At 41.9% G+C, this 13,286-nt stretch overlaps 1 protein-coding gene across 10 annotated transcripts in view; it reads left to right on the top strand.

The window, feature by feature from the left end:
• The first annotated feature begins 636 nt into the window (after positions 1-636).
• The window catches only part of ncam1a (neural cell adhesion molecule 1a), a 269,401-nt gene continuing 256,751 nt past the window's right edge, over positions 637-13,286 (top strand). For 6 of the 10 annotated variants that reach the window (XM_085289718.1, XM_085289717.1, XM_085289720.1 and 3 more), the window contains exon 1: positions 637-881. In XM_085289718.1, the coding sequence (XP_085145844.1) occupies positions 830-881 (52 nt within the window). In that variant the 5' untranslated portion in view covers positions 637-829. The remainder of the gene's footprint in view (positions 882-13,286) is intronic. The other 4 variants (XM_085289723.1, XM_085289724.1, XM_085289721.1 and 1 more) reach the window with 3 other exon arrangements.

Below are 13,286 nucleotides of genomic sequence, written 5' to 3'. Positions count from 1 at the left end.
TTAAATGCAGAGTGGTGTATACACCCACAGTGAGTGAAAAAGTACAGTCATTTCACCCTGGTGAAAGAACAGTTCAAAGAAATGAAAGGCCCAAATTACCATGACAGTCATGCACATGATGAGTGGATGTAAACTTCTGACCACAAACAAAAAGAAAACACCCTGGGTGTCTGCTTATTACTGTCCAACAGTAGCTATTGAGATGCTTCACAACACTACTCACCACATATACGAACCATATTAATATATTAATATAAACAATATCACCTCAGAATTATTATTATTTTTTTTTTAAATAAAATGGAATAAAATATTGTCATTGTGAACTATCCATCACTATTTGGAAATTCAGTCATTCGTTTAGTATTAAGCTATTCTAGCAGTCTGGATAACACTTTTAATTAGAACCAATATGTCACTCTATGTGTTTTAAACCATAGTTAGCCGGTTTGCAAGCTCAGTAATCCGAATTACAGCCTCTGCCATCTGCCGTCTGCACAGACAGCTCCGCGCACTACTTTGTTACTGAATTCACCTCAGCCCGCCCCCTCCGTGTGTGTCTCTCTGTGTGTGGGGGGTTATAGCCTACCGGGCGGAGTAATTCGTGCTGGTATCTATTGAGTGCATGCGTGCGCGAGTGCGTGCTACGGTTTCAGCCTGTCACTCTCGTTGTGCCGCGGCGCGAACACGGGTAGCAAGAAGGACCAAAAATCCGCCTGGTATCAGTTGTTGTCCCTGGAAAGACTGTTTCCCCCCCATCACTAGAGACACCTCTCTTGTTTTAAAGTGCGTCTGCTCTTCAAGGAGAATAGCTGTGTGACACATTACAATGCTTCAAATAAGGGACCTCATCTGGGGATTGTTATTCATCGGCTGTGCAGGTAAAATGAGTTATTTCTTGTTCTAGTCTAATATTAGGTTGTGTGGGGATTAATATCCAGCTGTAGGCAAAGCAAATCTGTGTGAAAGCGCAGGCCGAGACGTGTTGATTCTAGAGCAGCATCCTCTGGTCCCACCGGCGGCATCCTTGTCACTGACTCCGGACAGTGGCGCTGGATTTGGAGCTCGAGCGCTGCAAAATTCACAGTTATCCCAAAAGTTCTCTAAAAAGTGAGGCATCTCCCCCTCTCTGAGGGAAAGCGACATGAATTACTTAGCAGGGCGCATTTTATTCAGTTTTGGGGTTATACAGTTTGATAGAGGCGCGTATCTCGGTGCATTTTGAATATCCCTGCACAACACAGAGAAGTGCAGACGACCAGTCTCTTTCATTCGGGGTGACTGTTCTCCCTAAGTTAAGTTATGCAACATATTTTTAATAATAATAATAAAAATCCCCACTCGTACTGCGTGCTGTGGAAGTTAAGCTCCTGAGTTCGTCCCTGTGGGTAAATAGAGGAGGATGCTTCCAGATACCGGTGGTGTAGTGGGGCGCTTTTTGTGGTCCCCTTTATGTCAGCAGCCAGCTTATTGCTTATAGCCTCTTAAGTCGCTGCAAACGTCAACGGCAAACGAATATACTGTCATTCAAAAGTCCACCTCGGCTTTCTCAGTTCTGCTGGGTCAGACGTGACGCACCGAGGATGGGGTGTCCGGAGAGCCGATCGCTATTAGCGGGAACGCTTTGTTTTAGCCCACTGGAAACAGATTTACTGCCCTTTTTTTCTCTTTATTACCTTAATATTCAATTTGTTTTCCGTACGCATGCGCTTAAAACTATCGAATAGATCGATAAGATGCACGCACAAATTTCCACTTGTGCCACGATCGGATTTGGCACATAACCAGTAGCTGTGCTATGTGTCCGTGCGGGAGTTTAGTTTTTGCATCCCTGCTCTGATCATATAGGTCGACACTGAGGTATTGCCTCTGTTTTTGTTGTTTTTCTGGCCAAAAAGGACTCTGTAGTTTCTAACTTAGTAGCGAGGTGCTTGTTTTTTTCTAACCTCCATGCGCAAAATGATGTCGACTTAGGCACAGACCCAGACTGATTTGATCGTACTTTTTAATTTCGTTGGTTGAGGGGAAATTCGTCATCCAGTGAGGTAGACTGAATAGTCTTTCAATGTATACAATAGCATCCAATCCCAGAGCTCTCATGGTTATATAGGGCGGGAGGGGGACCCATTTTCCCCCCCAAAGCCCCCACCTCTCCCACCACCCACATCCTTCTCTCCTCCCTGCATTCACCTCCCCATTCCATACACTGCAACTGAGTGCTCAAAGAGGAGTTTGAGGACCCCCAGGGGTCCTTGGAGAGCGGAAGAATAGTTTGATGTTATAATTTGATTCAATTTAGTGTACATTATGGTGTAAAATGATTATTCTAACCCGGGGCCTCAGTTGCACTGTTGTTTCTCAGTGCTCTACAGGTCTATGCTTTTCTTGTCTATGGCAAAAAACAAAATAAAAAAAAGAAGCATTTTCTTCTCCCCTACTGAGATTAACTGCAGCCAATACAGCCACTGAGTCTGGATGAAATGACTGAAGGTACAGTTAAAATAACCAGAAGGCAAATCTTTTCATGTGCTAAAAAAGTAGCCTATCATCTGGCTATGCCTGTTTCGATTTATTGACATTTGACTCCTTTCCTTTCTTCCTTTCCTTTCCTTGCCTTGTGTTTGTGCCACACGGCTATGACACATTATTTGGGGTAGACTGTTAAGTCACTTTTCCCCGAGCACGCATCATTAGTTTAAAGTTCATAGATGTAGCACTGTGAGACTGTATTGAATTATCCATGCAGTAGTCTCAGTCTGGCTAAATAATACATTTATTTCACAGTTGTGCTGAAGCCAACAGCCCTGTCTTTGCAGAATTTAGGGAAATCGAGCATGAAGAATGTGGGTCTACGCACAGGAAAATAATGTATATAGCCTAAAATAATGTGGACTGGGGAAATTGAGTGGATAAGACGACAGAATTTGAAGAAGGTGGATCATTACTGTGTATGTTGGATGGTATTTTTCTTGTTTTGGTACATAAAACCTAAGCTGGCCTCCATGTGGTGCTGGGCGTGCCCCCAAAGGGGCTCCGCTTTTGTTTTTCTTGTTTGTATGATCTGGTGGTTTTTGAGTGTGATAGTGATGTTAATACTTGAAGTTATATAAAATATTGATTTATTGATTACTGTCCAAACTTTTAAAACACAGGATTTGACATTTTGCACTTCACAAACAGCAACCAAAAAAATGCACTTTACATTTTTATCGCTGGGAAAAAATGCTGTGATTTCTGTTGGGAAAAAAAAACTACTTAAAATACTTTCAACAAGCTGAGCGAGGATCTAATGGGCTGTGTTGGGATAATGCGTGTGCCGGCTGATGTTTGTGGTTTCTATGAACCTTAAACTGCATCACTTGGCGCTGGCTTTTGAAAGTTTTCCAGAATATTTTTGGAGGTATTTCCAAATCAGCACCCAAACACTTGGGCACCCTGTCACTGATGTGGGTTTAGAGAGTGGTGCTGGGATGTTTTCATTTCTTCTATATGATTCATGACCCTGCCGAAATATTCTGACACTCCCACAATTTACCGCGCCTCCGCAGGGGAGGGAAAGAGAAAGGAACCAAGAGGGAGATAATTAGACAACTGTGCCTTAGCTGTACCCTCTTGCAACAAGGAGAAATTCAAATAAATTGATCGCATTATTTGATGGACTCGGGGTATATTGAAGGGGTAATGACAGTATCACACACTTTGAGGGCTGAGCAATTTAATTACATTTATTGATTTCCAGTTTCTGTTCCAGTTCGATGATAATTACATTTTTGAGGCTCGCGCCAAACATTAGAATGCAGAGCTACACCACCTTCCAAGATGTAACTGCATTATAATGCAGTTTTAGGAGTCGACACAGGTAGTGATCTTTCTCGACTTAAATTCAAGTCGAGTGTGCAGTGCCTGTTCTGACTGTGTTACTGAATTAAGCCACCGCATCCATGGTGGTGATCAGTTTGAAACTGGAAAAAGTAGAAGGTGATGCAGGGTAATCTGAGGGGAAAAGAAGCCCCGTTTATTAAAGTGAAAATGACACCGCCTCAGATTTATGACTTCAAGAATGTGAAGTTACAGATCTGAGGCATTTCTATTCTTTTTTTTAACCCTTTCATGCTCTGTGCTGTTGGCTGTAGAGAAACCAACGCAGGGTTGCCTTCCAGTAAAAGTTTAAACTGGCTTTTATTGCACTGCAGCTCAGCATCGTCCAGCAGCGCCCTGCACTGACCAAATATGTAAAATATGTACTACTGGGCATTCCTGATTGATTACTCTGACTTGAGGATAAAATATATTTATGATCAAATTACATAATTAGGCAGCACGGTGGCACGGTGGTTAGCACTGTTGCCGTACAGCAAGAAGGTCCTGAGTTCAATTCCAACATCAGGCCGGGGTCTTTCTGTGTGGAGTTTGCATGTCCTCCCCGTGTTTGCGTGGGTTCCCTCCGGGTACTCCGGCTTCCTCCCACCGTCCAAAGACATGCAGCTTGTGGGGATAGGTTAATTGGAAAATCCAAATTGCCGTTAGGTGTAAATGTGCGAGTGAATGTGAGCGCGAATGGTTGTCTGTCCCTGTGTGTTGGCCCTGCGACAGACTGGCGACCGGTCCAGGGTGTACCCCGCCTCTCGCCCTATGACAGCTGGGATAGGCTCCAGCGCCCCTGAAAAAAAAAAGGAGAAGCGAATGGATGTTATTGAGTTTAATCGCCTTTTCACATGATATTGCAAACCGCTGTGCAGTGTTTTAGCATCTGACAGAATGGCAGAGTGTTCTCTCTCTTGCTGAAAGTGGATTGCCTCTGTTGGATTTCTTTATTCTTTTTGTTCCTGAAACAACAAGTTTGCAGGCTGAAGGCAGGCTAGATGCTGATGTGCACTTGCCATTCAGTTCATACAGTTATATGAAACTGCAAGCAGTGCAAATCCATGTACTGTTCTGGCTGTAAAGCAGCATGTGTGTACTTTAATCAGTCAGCTGAACTACAGAAGGGAAGAAAAACTTTAGCGTAACATTTTGAGGGAGAAAATACACAAATCCTAAATGGCTAACATATGGGACTTTAACTGCTGTGGTGGGTTCAAAGCCACTATGAAAATAATACAGGCTATTTTTGACTTAGGGGAACTGGAAAAAGCAGCCAAACACAGGAAAATTATAAGGCATTTTTAGTCCGCTCTTTAAATAAAACTAGATTCTGGCTCTTTCAAGCTTTGCTCCGTAGTTGCACTCTGGTCCATGCACCATTTGGCTTGGAGACACTTTGTACTAATGTACTATTACGGCTTGTTATGATCAAATTCTCGTCAGTACATGGACTGTTCAGATTATAGCAGTACTCCTACTTGGATTCAGCTTCTGTTTAGCTAAATACTGCATGCCTGTGTCGCCGTACAGTTTATGTAAGAGAGCAACAGATCAAGTGACTTGTCATCATAATTGCAAGTTGATTCTCAAGATGTGAGTTCTTTGCTGCTGCCTACATTTACATAAAGTTCAGTCATTACTGCGTCTACATTTTCGCCCTATAGCTTTCTTTTTTTCCCTTCTTGCTGTGCTCCCCCCCCTTGATTTGTTTATTGATCTCCATCTTTTGCAGCTTTTATTATATGTCATATCATCCTTTCTCCCCTGAGAGTTCAACTCAAAACAGCCCACACAGCAGCACAGACACAGAGCCCTGTGTGTCTGAGTTACATTATCTGCTAATTAGTGCAAATTTAACTCACTAAAACTGAAGCAGAAACTCCTTGAATCGTTTGTACCACACAGCACAGTCTGTTAGATAATTCCTTTTAAAATGCTCCAACAGGCAACAACAGCACAGACATGGTGGAGAGGTGCATTAATTGACTTTGAGTAGTCCAGCAGTCTGTGTTGGAACCCCTGTCAGTCACAGCATCCATCTGCACACCAGCTCCAATATGCAGATGGATGGGTTTTAGAAAATGCACCCCTGTACACTTGCCACGAAGGGGGGAACTATGGAGGCCCTAACTGCTTTGTGTACAAGGCTGTAAACATGCTTTTTAATCCTGTGAAATTGGCTGTTTTAAACACAGGACTCTATGTGGATTCGTTCGCTTTTTGAGTGGGCATTAGAGGAAATGCAGTTTTTGGCACTTATGCCTTGGCTTCGTTCTCCAGACCTGGAGGTTGCTGTTTGCCCCAGACAGTACTGGTGATAAACTTTACTTCATCATGATCACGATTCAAACATGTCACATGAAACACAGTGACACTCAACTATCAAAGACCTGTGTACAGCCACTTGGATATAATTTTTCTAGATGGGTGTGTTCAGGAGGTAGAGTAGATCATGTACTAATCAGAAGGTCGGTGGCCTTATCTGTGCCTCCTCCATTCTGCATGTTGAAGTATCCTTGGGCAAGATACTGGACCCCGAGTTGCCCTCGATGCATCCATTGGAGTCTGAGTGTTTGGACATTACGAAAAAAAACCCACTTAGGTTAATGTGTGTATGAATGGGTGAATGAGGCTTGTGGTAAGAAAACGCTTTGGGGTCTCAAATTGAGTAGAAAAGCACTGAACAAGTACCAGTCCATTTAGATGTGACAACAACAATGCTCGTTAAGTGCCGTTGCAGCCAGAACCCACTATAAGTCCCTAATCTCACTAATAGAAAAGGATGTTAACACTTATTTACATCCACTGTTGGTATGCTTTTACACAAACACAGAACATTTGTTAGGCTAGTACAATCAAGTTAAAATGAGAGCTGCCTGTCTGTAGCCTAGGTGCTAGCTTGAGTTGCCAAGTATATTTGAATTTGGCAGATTCTTTTAGACTTATCTACAGTCTGAGACAGCAGCCACCCCCTCAGTGTTATCTGCACTTGCTGGTTCCACATCAGCAGCAAGGGAAAAAGCCGGACTGAGGAGATGAGTGATGGTGACTAATGTCAGTTCTTCATTCTTTCCAGACTCCACTCAGTCTTTTGTCAGTAATATTATTTAGTTTACTGACACTCAACATTTCTTTTCAGTGTGATGTTATTAAGTGTATGTAGTGCATTTTCCGCTGTAAAAACTGCTCTCTGTACCACAGATATACAATACGTACCTGCACATATGGGTTTGCTTATCTGTGCAAAATCTGTTATTGCTCCACCAAACTGTTAATATTTAATGGAACTGTGCTGTTCAGCTTCACTGTGTGGCCGTTAAATCGAGCTGAAATCCCCAAATTTGAACAACACTTTACAAACACTTTTAAGCTTAATTACAAAAAAACAATAATTTCTGGGGGTTTTTAACACAGGAACACAAAGACAGTTTTAATTTGATTCCAGTCACTAAGCCATTAGAAGTTCTTCGTCCGTGGATGATAAAGAGGCACGTAAAGTCTAAAAACTTTGAAATGCAGATGATACAAGTTTTACATAATCCATAAATTCATGTCATATCACAGAGCTTCTGAAAGTGCTGATAATTCCATCCAGATGAGCTCAAAATGACTTGACTGGCTATAATATTTCTTCTGACTGTTAGATGAGGATAGGCTGTCTTTGCATATTAATCAGGACATGAATAGAACCCATGAGTGATTTTTATTGTGTGAGCTCTGAAGGCGTCCTATAGAGAATTGAATGTGGGGGAAAAAACCCAGAAAAAAAGAGACGGACTTGTTATGCAACCCAATCAGCAGCCCCTTCCTTTGCCATTGAGCGCAACATTGAACATGATTTTCAGATCTTAATGCTGTCTTCAGAGTGTGTAACTAAATGGACAACTGATGTCAATGAAGTAATGTCTCCCAAAATTCTCAAGCAGATATAATATTCACAGAGGAAGGTAGCCTTTAGTCATGTATATTCACATTATGTCATTATGTTCTAATGGAATGCCACGAGTAATACTAACTAATGTAACATGAATTTTTAAGTTACCATTAGATGAGTTAATGCACAATGACTCATCTAATGGTAACTTAAAGTTTGATGAGTCAGTACAAACAAATTTAATATTACATTACTTACCACAACTTGTAGCATGGTGTATGGAAGGAGTGGGAAATGGATTCAGGGTGGGGGTGCGATAAGCTGCAGGATGATGGAAGAGGTCAGCCATGAGTCTCCATACACTGTGATACTTGCAGACAGGGAGCAGGTGGAGGATAATCTGTAGAGCTGGAGCTGTGGAGCTATGCTCTGGAGAGAAGAGGAATGAAAAGGCACTAGAAGCAAGACAGAATATGTATGTCTAATGGGAAGTAGACAGGTGTAACAGTGAAGATGGAAGGAGCAGTGGTAGTGAAGACGGGGTCAGCCAGGGTGCAGTGGGTGGAGACGAGTGTCAGGGGGTCATTTGTGACAAAAGATAGCAGCAAGAGTGAAAGAGAAGGTTTACAAGATGGCAGTGAAACCTGCTATGATGTATGAGTGGAGAGGGTGACACTGACAAAAAAGGAAGTGGAGCTGGAGGTGGCAGAGCTGACCGGGATGGACAGGATTAGAAACGAGTACATCAGAGGCATGGGCAATATGGAGCTGAGGAAAAGAGGAAGTGCATAGAGAAGATTCATGGATGTAGCGGAGGAGGACATGCAGAGGGTCGATGTGACAGAGGAGGATGCTAGAGATAGGGTGAGACGGAGGTAGACGATCTGTTGTGGCGACGCCTAAAGGCAGCAGAAAAATCAATACAATATGTAGTTAATTCAGACGCAAGGCAACCCAGCACAGTCATCCATGGTTAAAACAACATGTCTTTATAACAAAACCATAAGCATTATGATTATATACCATGCAAATATGCATATATATATATATATATATATATATATATATATATATATTTACGTGTGTGTGTGTGTGTGTGTGTGTGTATATATGTATTTTTTTTCCAAAATGAAGTTATTCATGAAAGCCACATTTTTGTGGCGGGACTTTTCTTGTCAAAATGAAAATATGCCTTCACTGAGCTTGTTGACACACTTTCTGCTTAGCCATCCATTTCAGCTCAGTAAAATCTTGTTTCTGATCCTTTTTGTTGTGGTCTTTTCTTCTGTTCTGGTTAAAGAAACGGGGTCTGAAACAAAATACTTCTCCAGTTTCCTTAGGCTAAACTCTGGCATTTTGGCAGAGTGAAGCAGCATCAGCTTCTAATGAATTCAGATAAACAATGCTTGATGTTCCCTAAGATCCCATCCAAGAAGGTGAAATATCTGTGGGAGTGGCTGTGATTTCAAACAAGCTGCTGTTGCTCTAAGGCTAACCGGGATGCTGCTCGTGTGAGTTTTGCAAGGTGATAGAGAATATTCAGGTGTTTGTTGTGGCACTCCTCAGCATACTTGCTTAGCCCCAACCTCACCAGATTTTCTACATAAGAACTAATGATCTGTGCTCCTTTGGCAGTGGACTCCCTATATTTTTTTTCCCTTTTACTGAGCTCTTTAAGTGAGGCTGCCAAGTCTGGTGAGGTTGCCCAAGGTGACGATGGACTACATTGCTGCGCAACAGAATCCCAGCATGATGTCCCTGTCCTCCTTGAAATGCCTGGAGAGCTACAAGCACCGATTTTTATTTGGAATAGATACTGTGTTTATTGATGTTCCAGTTTTCTTTATTGTCAGCATGGGACTCTGTGTTATTTATAGCCTGTCACCGTTATAACTTACTTCCCTCAGGACTTGCACTGATTAACGGATGGTATTTTGTCTCTGAAAGTCACTTCATACTTATGTTGTGTTAATTTTCAGGTGGAGAAGAAAAAACCCAGTATTTTTTACTTTGCATAACTTCCCCCCCCCACCTGTTTCAACCAAAGGCATAAAATGTAAAATATGCTTGGAGTGACAGCGCCTCCATATAAAATGCCTTGGCTTAGCTGCGGTAACCTTCATCAGGGATGACACAAACGCTTGTCAGCCCTGAGTAATTTTCTTAATGTTGGATTACCGACAATCTTTGAGCTAAAAGTGCAGAGAGCAGGTTTTGCTTTATTTTCTCTTTGTTCAACTGAGCCTTCAAGTGCAGAAAAACGGCGGCAATATCATCCGAGTGTACTTGGCAGACTTTTAATGCTTATGCTTCATCACTTAAACAAACACCTACTGTATGCGATGGCTGGCTTCGGGTGTGATCTCCTGCAAAGCTATATGCTTAGCAATGTAAAAATAGTAAGTTACAAGTCTTGCAGTTTTATAGGAAAAGCTTTTGAAATGCAATAACCTATAGAAATACTGACGGGTATACACGAATAAGCTGCATATCATTGCTTGCATTAAAACACCTGCTGTTTTTTATTCAACCCTATGCACAGTGTTGTCTTCTAGCTTCCTTCCCAGCATTATCTCTCCAGGAAAGCCGGTTTGGTACTTTCTGGAAAAGCGAAAAGTACGGGGCTCTAGTGATTGCCTGACTTTTAGCTATACTGCTGCCCCCAGGTCCCCATGTTTCTCTTGTCAGCCATGTTAGTTAGAAAGGTATTTCTTTTTAAAGCTTTGACCAACTCTGATGCTATTATGAGTTCTTCTAAAAGTTCTGATCCCTGATATATTACTTTACTGATGCCTGATCAAATACTGCAGTTGTTTCATCTTGTGTTATAAATCAAGCACCCTGCTTTTCCCTTTACAGTGATCGCTTTTACCCCTCCCTAAAAGCTCAGTCTCACATCCTGTCTAGTTCTCCTGGAGTCGAGATGATGGACAAAGAGCCTTCGGTCAACATTTATCTGTAAGAAGTCAAAGTTTTAAAAGGTTTCAATAGGTGAGCGTGTGAAAGAGTCATTAATAGTTGAAGCTGCCTTTGTCGACGGTGCACAAACAGGGATTGGCTGTTAGCTCTCCATCGTTCTCTCTGTCCCGAGGCGCTGCTGCCCGAGCATCTCATTGCCCCCATCTGTAGGCATCTGCCAGGGGGACTCTGGGCCAGAAGTGGTAATCACTCTTGCGATGTGTTTATTATATAATAGTATTAAAATGTAAATAATGACATAATATGAGATAGGGCTGTGCAATATGACCAAAATCTCATATCCTGATATAAGACATTTATCGTCCAGACAAAGAAATATATCACAAACATTTTACATTTTCTGTAAATTCTGTGAATCTCGGGCAACTCGATTTGCGTGTTTTGTTTTGTTTTTGCTGGTCGTGTACCTGGAGTCAAGTGTTTTGACAGATGGATGAAACTATACATTTTTAGACATTTTCTTTGTGAGTATTTATTACACAGCGTGTTGCGGGGAAAAACTCGTTCTAACGTTTGATTCTGAGGTTTCTTTTTTAGCACCTAATGGCTCTTTTTTACTTCTCATCTGTAAACACTCTGCATACTCTTTCACTTGATTCTGTTTATTTTGAAAAATCTCAACAGGATCTTCAGCTTTATTGCGAAAGGTTTACGTGGTAAATAAACAAGCGGACGGCGGAGCCGCGCGATGGTTTTTACCGGCGTTGTTGCTAACGTCAACGCATAAAAACAGTCGCTTGTCCGTCCGTAGTGTGGTTATATTAAATATAAGAGAAAGAGAGAACTTTAAGAAATTCTACAGTGACCATCAAAACGTTGAAAAAATATTGCCGTAAACAGTTTATTTTGTGACACCATGAAACAAACGATAGCTTAACATGCAACGATAGACGTTTTCATATCGTCATCCGATATATATCGAACAGCCCAAGTATGAGAAATATACTGTGCATTTGACTGAACCGGCATATGGTTGTGTTAGGCTGCTAATTCATTTGTCACTTTTGGGATTCAAAATACTTATTAGTGGAAAAATACGTTCTCTGATGGAGTTTTTAGTAGTGCTAGTGTGCACTAAAAACTCACCTAATTTTTGTCGTCATCTTAGCAAATTTGTCATTAGATTGAAAAACCTTTCTGTAGGTCACAAAACTGTAATCAGGGAAGCCCTGTGTATCAGTGACGCTGACTTTCACACCTGTATTTTTCAGTGGCTAGTTTCTAGGACTGCAGCTAAGGCACTCACTGAAGTAAGAGTGTAAAACAGTTTAAAGTGCTTTGTTCCAGGATTTCCACAGCCTAGCTGATACCACACCTGCTGCATTCATTTGTAGATGGGGGAGGATTTTCTGATTTTCAGAAATCCTGCTTTTCAAACCACCTGAAGAGTCAACTCATTTTCCTGTACACCTGGTGTCTGCAGGGATAATCGCTGCTCATTTAAGATGCATGCAGCGATGTTTTTCCACACAGTTCATTTCGAGTGGGTCTCCCATTTTGAAACATTCCTCCTTTTCTTATTACGTGTCTTTTTTCTTTGAGAATCGTTATTACTCCCCTATGAGTCCTGTTTGGAGATATTTCTTTTCCTCCTACTACGAAGGTGCAGCGTTAGCCATCTTAACCCCAGGTTTCAGATTGCAGCTTGCATAATAGGTTTCTTAGGAGTGACCAGTCATTCACATAACAATGGCAGCTGGCAGTTATTTACCTGAGTGTGGATGCCGGCACTTAACACTTCTGCTTATGCACAAAATAATGAACAGCAACAGCGACAGCAAACAAGAAACCAAGTGACTAAATTAAGAACAATATGAAGAGTAAACATAGGGGTATATTTTTGATACCACTAAGGCTCCACTTGGCTTATTATTATTATTATAATTATTATAAAAAGCACTTTGATGTGTTGATTTGAAATCTTACACACAACTCGCTGACCTGTAATTTAGCTTCAGGGGATGTGCTCTGTTTCCTGTGATCACCACTGATATTAAGAGATGCGTCTAGGCCCTCGGGCTGTGTGGGTGTTTTGTGCTGGCGCATGCAGACTGTAAGTTTGATGTCGCACCTTATAAATGCCGTATCACTTTCTGCGGTGTCTTGGCACAGCAAAAGTTGCTCTACGTGATTTCACCGTTCCAGCTCTGAGACCAACCTGAGGATTATTCTCTTCTTTAGCGATAAACGGCATATATCTGATGCACCTTATGTGCACACAGGCACTCCGGGTCTCTTATGTTTTTCCCACAGTCAGAAATCTACCTTCTCACATGGCTTACCTTGGCTGAGCTGTCATAGAGAGTTAAGGCCATAGTGTATTTGGGCATTTGTTCTACTGTCTCTAAATCCCAGGGAGTGACTCACCATCATGATGTAATGCCTAGCAATGACAGCTGGCTCATCCCAGGGACTCTGTGATTGGCTGGCTTCCTCAGGTGCCAAGTTGCCTGAGCGTGTGTGTGTAAAGAAAGGAAAGGGAAAAAAAAACACCCAAGCATGTCTTCTGGGAAAAAGGAACAAGGCGAGATGTGCACCATGCGCAGTTTTTTTGTAGACTTGTTTACTT

Source organism: Mchenga conophoros, linkage group LG10, assembly GCF_057382185.1.
Source record: "Mchenga conophoros isolate Kocher_MC1m ecotype Shallow Benthic linkage group LG10, M_conophoros_male_GT1.1, whole genome shotgun sequence".
In the NCBI taxonomy this organism is placed as follows: Eukaryota; Metazoa; Chordata; class Actinopteri; order Cichliformes; family Cichlidae; genus Mchenga; species Mchenga conophoros.
This window is presented reverse-complemented; position numbering and strand designations above follow the sequence as displayed.